The sequence below is a fragment of the Mytilus galloprovincialis genome, chromosome 14 (assembly GCF_965363235.1).
Source record: "Mytilus galloprovincialis chromosome 14, xbMytGall1.hap1.1, whole genome shotgun sequence".
NCBI classification, from domain to species: domain Eukaryota; kingdom Metazoa; phylum Mollusca; class Bivalvia; order Mytilida; family Mytilidae; genus Mytilus; species Mytilus galloprovincialis.
Window position 1 is genome coordinate 6,688,596 of NC_134851.1, and position 9,102 is coordinate 6,697,697.

At 33.6% G+C, this 9,102-nt stretch overlaps 1 protein-coding gene across 1 annotated transcript; it reads left to right on the forward strand.

Moving 5' to 3' along the window:
• Window positions 1-5,931: 5,931 nt before the first annotated feature.
• LOC143058262 (glyoxylate reductase/hydroxypyruvate reductase-like) lies at window positions 5,932-9,102 on the forward strand. The gene is made up of 3 exons (XM_076231733.1): window positions 5,932-6,247; window positions 7,162-7,332; window positions 8,497-9,102. Exons 1-3 carry the CDS (start codon window positions 5,956-5,958, stop codon window positions 9,096-9,098), a joined length of 1,065 nt encoding a protein of 354 aa, XP_076087848.1. The 5' UTR covers window positions 5,932-5,955; the 3' UTR covers window positions 9,099-9,102.

The window sequence follows — 9,102 nt, forward strand, 5'->3', positions numbered from 1 at the left end:
TATAACAATACCTGTCACTTGACATTTCAGTATAACAATACCTGTTACTTGACATTTCAGTATAACAATACCTGTCATTTGACATTTCAGTATAACAATACCTGTCATTTGACATTTCAGTATAACAATACCTGTTACTTGACATTTCAGTATAACAATACCTGTGATTTGACATTTCAGTATAACAATACCTGTGATTTGACATTTCAGTATAACAATACCTGTGATTTGACATTTCAGTATAACAATACCTGTCACATGGCATTTCAGTATAACAATACCTGTCATTTGACATTTTAGTATAACAATACCTGTCACTTGACATTTCAGTATAACAATACCTGTCATTTGACATTTTAGTATAACAATACCTGTCTCATGACATTTAAGTATAACAATACCTGTCACATTACATTTCAGTATAACAACACCTGTCACATGACATTTCAGTATAACAATATTACCTGTCATTTGACATTTCAGTTTAACGATACCTGTCACTTGACATTGAAGTATAACAATACCTGTCTCATGACATTTAAGTATAACAATACCTGTCATTTGACATTTCAGTATAACAATACCTGTCATTTGACATTTCAGTATACCAATACCTGTCACTTGACATTTCAGTATACCAATACCTGTCACTTGACATTTCAGTATACCAATACCTGTCACTTGACATTTCAGTATACCAATACCTGTCATTTGACATTTCAGTATAACAATACCTGCTACATAACATTTCAATATAACAATATACCTATCACAATACATTTCAGTATAACAATTATACATCGTCATTTGACATTTCAGTTTAACGATACCTGTCACTTGACATTTCAGTATAACTATACCTGTCATTTGACATTTCAGTATAACAATACCTGTCATTTCACATTTCAGTATACCAATACCTGTCTCATGACATTTCAGTATAACAATACCTGTCACTTGACATTTCAGTATAACAATACCTGTCACTTGACATTTCAGTATAACAATACCTGTCATTTAACATTTCAGTATAACAATACCTGTCACATGACATTTCAGTATAACAATACCTGTCATTTGACATTTCAGTATAACGATATCTGTTACTTGACATTTCAGTATAACAATATCTGTTACTTGACATTTCAGTATAACAATACCTGTCACTTGACATTTCAGTATAACAATAGTTTAGGCACAAGATATTTCAGTAAACAATTCCTGTCACATCGAAAAACCAATTGTTGCTACCAGAATTTTCACATGTACCATTTCTGATATATAGTCTTATTAGTTTTCTCGTTAGAATTGTTTTACATTGTCATTTCGGGGCGTTTTGAAGCTTACTATGCGGTATGGGCTTTGCTCATTGTTGAAGGCTGTACGGTGACTTATATTTGTTTATTTCTGTGTCATTTGGTCTCTTGTGGAGAGTTGTCTCATTGGCAATCATACCACATCTTCTTTTTTTATATTTAAATAGTTTCAAGTTGATGCGAACAAAGCTTGTTATTCAATCTACCGTAACAAACAAAATAAACCTAGTATTGGACGGACGGACGGCAGCACAGGCCAGAAAACATTATGCCCACTACTGTAGGTGGGACAGAGAAATCCTAGTCACAAAGGAAAGAATGACCAAAGAATGACCAATTCTTTTTGAGACTGATATTCAGACGATCCACAATAACAACTATATCAATTTCAATGATTCAATAACAAAATATATGATAAGGACATCAACTGTCAAAGCTAGGCATTCAATAATTTTATAGACGAAAAATGAAAAAAGCGTTTCGTTTCGTTTCATTTCGCCATGTGTTTTTTTTCTCTTCTCGTTTCGCTCTGTTTTTACCTCTGACGCACACTTTGACTAGGGAGCTCTAATGTTCGGTGATTTTATGTGCTGATCTAGGTTGTTTAACGTATTCGTTTTCATTTTTTTTATAAATTTACTGTTTGCAAAAGTATGAATTATTATAAATACTAAGGAAATATATATATATAACAAGTCAAAAATGAACAATGTTAGATATTTCGGATAACTGATATCCTTCTTCAATAATAGCACGATGTCAAATGAATCATGTAAAAATATTCAAACTGAGAAACTTTTTCTAAATCTCGAAATTTATACAATTTAAGCGAACACCACATTACGCTGATACAATTTTAAAATGTCCAAACACGGCGCAAAGATTACAAAGATATGCCAAATGAAAATAGTTATTTTCGATGTGAACTGGCACAATTTTAAATTTCCAAAGGTTGTGACAGTTTAGATGTTATAACTGCATTGAGGGCAGTCCTCAAACAAAAAAATCAAAAATGTCCTAACCGATCAAAGTTTGAATAATATTTCAAATTTGACAACGGTAGGGCAATTGCAACAGAAACTACATATTTAAGCCTCCCAAACGAATAGCAGTCTAGTAATGATTAGAAAAATAAGTTTGATCTAATGAGGTAAAATAATTGAACGTGGCTACGTACTTTAACATCCATCCCGAATGAATGAAGCCCTGTAATTTAAAACGAATTTCGAACTGTAAAGCCGGAGTTACTGGAAATAAGTGAAGACAGCAGAATATCAAATGGTCGTCCCCTAAGTCGTCATTTGAGATCACCTGGGCACACACAAGCTGATCTCAAAAACCTTGCCATCTCAATCATAGACCACAACGAGGGTTGGTCGAAGGTCGACAGAGTCGCTCGGGAAAGATTTTGGATAAGAAAGTTACGGACAGTTTCCCCAGAGGGCATAAATGAAAAAACATAGAATGAGTCCCTCGTTTTGCTGTCTTCACTTATTTCCAGTAACTCCGGCTTTACAGTTCGAAATTCGTTTTAAATTACAGGGCTTCATTCATTCGGGATGGATGTATAAGTACGTAGCCACGTTCAATTATTTTACCTCATTAGATCAAACTTATTTTTCTAATCATTACTAGACTGCTATTCGATTGGGAGGCTTATATATGTAGTTTCTGTTGCAATTGCCCTACCGTTGTCAAATTTGAAATATTATTCAAACTTGGATCGGTTTGGACATTTTTGATTTTTTTGTTTGAGGACTGCCCTCAATGCAGTTATAACATCTAAACTGTCACAACCTTTGGAAATTTAAAATTGTGCCAGTTCACATCGAAAATAACTATTTTCATTTGGCATATCTTTGTAATCTTTGCGCCGTGTTTGGACATTTTAAAATTGTATCAGCGTATGTGGTGTTCGCTTAAATTGTATAAATTTCGAGATTTAGAAAAAGTTTCTCAGTTTGAATATTTTTACATGATTCATTTGACATCGTGCTATTATTGAAGAAGGATATCAGTTATCCGAAATATCTAATATTGTTCATTTTATAGTTATTTAATGGTGATGTTGTACCCTTTTTGACTTGTTATATATTATATTTTGTAGTGTACAGAATCATATTACGTGATCCATCGCCCTGTAAGATTGATCGTTGACTATGTATTCAGTCATTTTATATATATATTTATCCCAGACAGATAAACTAAGCCGTATTTGGCACACTTTTTTGGAATTTTGGGTCATCAAAACTCTTTATCTTGTTTTGGGGCCAGTTGAAGCATGCCTCCGGGTGTGGGATTTTCTCGTTGTATTGAAGACTCATTGGTGGCTTCGGCTGTTTTCTGCTTTTTGGTAAGGTTGTTGTCGCTTTGACACATTCCCCATTTCCGTTTAACATTTTAATGAGTATTTATAAATATTTGATTAATTGTATATCTGACCGGCTATATAAATTGTACACATTTCGCATTATCGACACTAGTAGTTATACCGTTTCGTACGGTAGTTCAACGAACAACAAATGCATTATAAATGTCATAACATTTCTGAAATACCATCCAATAACGTAAGCATTGCCTTAATTAAGAAATAATAAAGTTGTAGTCGTAACCCAGTTCCTCGTTAGATAGCATAAAGATCGTTGCCAATATAACTTCGGTCTAAAACCGTGGTTTTGTGGAAGCTCATGTCCAACCAAGAAGAAAACTTATATGGAAGAATTTAAAATCTGTAATTAATTTGTCAGTTATTTAGATTGTACGTTTAATTTCTTTAAAGTTCTTAAACTAATTTACGATCCTCCTGGTCTTGATTAAAGTTTTATTTATCGCTTAAAAATTGAGGACTATCTCTTAAAAATGTAACCTAAAACTTGTTATAGTTAAAGAATATTTGGATTAAAATTCGATTATATTACTATCTATCAAAGATTTATAAGAAAGAAAAGTCGTCCTGATTAATATAAATATCAGCTGGAATTTAAATTCTTAATTCAAAAATGTTCAAATCACAATTATCAGTAGTCTTCTCAACTTCTTTTAACAATCAAGAACACTAAGTAAATGACTTTTTTTTCACTTGTATAAATTAAAAAGAAGAAGAAGATGCTTTATTTCCATAAAATGGGCTCACAAGGAGCATAATATAATATCATTATAATATAATTCTTTTACGCCATAATAAACAATACAGTATACATAGTTACATAGTTACAAACACAAATAAGAAACAACAGTTTTCATATATTAGTATATATATATATATAGTATATATATAAAACCTTCGTCTCAGGCACACTTCTAGAAAGTAACAAAAACATGAAAAAAGAATACTGTGAGTAGGCTAAATATATCTAGCTGAACTGCAAGAGGCACCAAGGGACGGGGCTATATGGCATGGTGGGTGCATTTTAAAATGTGTATCGGGACATTAATGATATGTATAACGGGGCTTTTTCTGGTATGTCATCCTCGTGTCTGGTGCAGAGGAGTCATGCACAGTACTATTTAAAGTGACACAACTGCAAGAAGCACCAAGGGACAATGCTAATTGACATGCCAAAGTGCACATATTACGAAAAAGATTAAATATTTCCAGTTTAATCAAAAATATCACAAACAGAAAGGTAATAGAACTTATATACGATGTGTCCTGTACCCCACCAGCCCAACCTCGTGTCTAGTGCAGATTTAAATAATTATCTTTCAAGTTATATTTTGTCTTCATCAACTAACTCACAGACAGATATCAAGATATAAAGATTCTCTACATTAAGAAGCCATATCAGTTTTTGGCTAGGAATCAAATGCGTAAAGTTTTGGGCATAGTGAGTTAATAGTGGAATTTAAACAATTTCTCTTATCTAGAGATGATGTACACGAGAATAAACATCAACTTCATTTGAGGTGTACCTGAGACATATTTTGTCTTGTCGGAGAGTACCCTGATAGCGACCTCGTTCAGCTCTTAGTCTGTGAGAAGAAATACGCAACCGAGTGAAATTTCTCCTCTGGTCAGGTAATAAAGTATGATATATTGTATCTTTCAAGACCAAATGAGTCTTAAAAGTGCTATAGCTACAAAGCTTCCCATCAGCACAATTGTGCATTTGGTTTCTCAACTGTATTTCATAGTGCTGATACAAAAACTTTTTAATAAAATTTTGAATCTAATTTTATTGGTATATATATAGGAGTATTTAAATGAAGTTGCTTGCAAAGGCTAGACTGTCAACCCCATAAATTTTTTTTTTGCAAATAGTTTAAAAATCCATACCAAGAGGGATTGCTTTATTCAAATAAAAGCTTTGACTCTAAATATGCATCTTTTAGTAAGGGAAAGGATGAACCCAAATTTTCAAGCCGGTGCAGGTATCTGATCATATATTTGGTGATATTATATTTGGTGATATCAAAATGTAAAGGAAATCTCCCAAGTTCTGAAAGAGTGGCAAGGTTTGTTGCTCTTTACCCCACACCTAGTAATAATTTACAAAATGTCATAATAAATGTTTTCTGTAAACATGGTAAATAAATACACTGCTGGTAATTTACGTGTTTTTCCCCGTATTTACCTGCTTTGAACCTCAACGTAAAATGAAACAATTCATTTAGAGTTATTTCCCCTTGTATACAAACCATGATAACACTGTTGATAAGACACCAATCGGCAGTTAAAATTACTCGTGTGTCAACGACTTATTTGACTTATCAGGCAAAGACTATGGCTACTGACGCTCGTCCAAAGGTATTTGTCACTAGGAGAGTGCCTGCACGAGGGATTGACCTACTTAAAGATAAGTTTGTGGTGTCCCAATGGGATAGAGAAGACCGGATTCCACCAGAGGAGCTACTCAGAGGTGTCAAAGGGGTAGACGCTTTGTTCTGTTTGTTGACAGATAAAATTGATAAAGATGTTTTAGATGAGGCAGGTATGTGTGAATTTATAAGTAAAGCATCTAAAAAAAACATAGCTCGGAATTCTGGTAAACTGACACGAAAACAATATTCTGTAAAAATAACGAATTTTCACAAACACAATATATAGCCGGTATAATATTTATCTTGAATACGTCAACATCATGAACATGGTAAATATTTTGATGAACTAGTTTGATAAAGTTCTTCCTTACGTAGACCGACCGTTGTATTCAGATCGGAAGATCAATTATAAAAGATGATCTCTTCCGTAACAATCAGTCAAATGGAGACTATTCCCCTAAACGAGTAACAATATAAATCATAGTTCTAAAAATAAAAAAAAAAGTCTTTTGCTGAGTCTTTTTATCCAAAATGTAATGAAAGTTGTCATAACCTTTTAACTTCTGAGTGCCCTCATGGGGTTTTTGATTATGTGATTACTTGGCCGTTTTTTTAATGATTATTTGATTATTAAGCCAAATATTTCATGATTATTTGATTACCTAGGACTGTATTTTTAGTTTATGATTATTTGATTACTAAAGATAAGCAAATATTTAATGATTATGTGATTATATTGGCAAAAAAATGGTGATTATGTGATTACTAGGACCCCCCCCCCCATGAGGGGCCTCACTTCTCAGTTACTTATTGTGTATTGTTTGGATGCTTTCCATGCTTTTGAAAATCCGCCTTTGGTCTAATATATATTAGCCGCTTATATATAATATCTCCAGTAAGTTTCTTTATCTGTTAATTTAATTAATAAACATTTCCAGTTCTTTCTTAAATTGTTTGTCAACATTTTTCTATAATTATTGAGTGTTAAGATATAATAAAAGATCAAAATAACAAATTCAGATACAAACGAGATTCTCCGATTTTTTTTGTGAAAATAACAAATAATATATATTTTTCATTTCAGGTCCTCAATTAAAGACAATTTGTACGATGTCGGTGGGATACGAACATATTGATATATCAGAATGTAAAAAAAGAAACATTCCGGTCGGCTTTACTCCGGATGTGTTGACCAATGCGACAGCTGAACTGACCATGTCTTTGCTTTTAGCAACCTCAAGGAGATTAAAAGAAGGTAAGATATAAAAAAAAGAAGATGTGGTATGGTTGCCACTGAGACAACTCTCTACAAGAGACCAAATGACACAAAAATTAACAACTATAGGTCATCTATAAATGTCAATATCTCCTGTCATTTGGTGTTTCTAGAACGGCCTTCAACAAAGAGCAAAGCCCATACCACATAGTCAACTATAAAAGGCCCCGAAATGCCACATAGTCAACTATAAAAGGCCCCGAAATGCCACATAGTCAACTATAAAAGGCCCCGAAATGACAAATGTAAAACAATTCAAACAAGAAAAGATGTTCGTATGTTAAGGGCCCATTTTGCATGTTAAGGGTCTATTTTAACAGAAAAGAAGGAGGACATGGGACATCCATCCATGACACAAAATCGGTACATGCACCACGTGACATGCACTACAAGAACAAAAAGTAAAGGAACAGAGCTTGTATTACTGTTCTTCGTCTCAAAGTCACAATGAGGTTCAGAACACGTAGCAAATGCTCCTCCCTCGCTGCAACTTTAAAACGGCTCTTAGTATTTTTTAGCGGAATTCATTACAAACTGACGTTCACGTCACAGCTGTAGATTAAAGATATAAACCATTGAGTACGATTAATAACATAAATATATTAAGATATAAAAGACAATAATTGAATTATAAAAAATAGCCATCCATAAAATCACAGATTTTGATTTGTATATTCGTAGCATTGATTAAAAATGCGTCCGTCATTCTAGGAAACCAAATCGGTTTTCAGTTTAACACCGAAAACTCTATATAATAAATATATACGGCTTACGAGATCATTTTTCGTTACCGATTGTTAGTTTTCACTTTTTGGACGGTGTTTTGTCCATTTTTGCTTCTTCGTGTACAGCCTAACTTTTAAACTAATGTTATACATAAAGATGACAGAATATAGGTTTGTTTAAGTACCACAGGCACTTGTCTCAGATTTTTTTTTCATATCTTAATGTTATATTAAGGTATATAGGAAAAAAAATTCTGAGACAAGTGCCTGTGTTAAGTACTATGTAAGCGAAATTCTTGGATCAACAATTTAACCTGTATCAACTATGTAGAATATATAATCACACCGATCCTTCTGCAACATCATCAGTAGTCTACAATTGAAACACACTGATTTCGTCACTAATCTATCTTTACAGCAATGACAGCCGTAGAGGATGGTAGTTGGGGCACGTGGAATCCTATATGGATGCTAGGACATGGCTTAGATGGCGCAACTGTTGGCATTGTTGGACTAGGTCGAATCGGATTGGCTGTAGCAAAATGTCTCCTGCCATTTGGTGTTTCTAGAATTGTTTATAGTGGCAACAGTCAGTCGAAGAATGAGCAGGAGGTTAATGCTGAATTTGTTTCTTTTGACTATTTGCTGGAACATTCTGATTTCATTTTGGGATGCTGCTCTTTAACAGCAAATAACATGGGACTATTCAATGCCGGAGCTTTCAATAAAATGAAAACTTCAGCGATATTTGTCAACACTAGTCGTGGAGGGTTAGTGAATCAAGATGATCTTTACAACGCTTTAAAAAGTGGTAAGATAGCCGGTGCTGGACTTGACGTGACAAATCCGGAACCATTACCGACAGACAGTCCTTTATTAACATTAAATAATTGTTTGGTTTTACCTCATATTGGAAGTGCGACAGAAAAGGCAAGGAGTGCAATGTCAGAATTAACAGCTAGAAATATCATAGCTGTATTCGATAATAAAGAAATGCCTAGTCGGCTTAACATTTCATAACCAA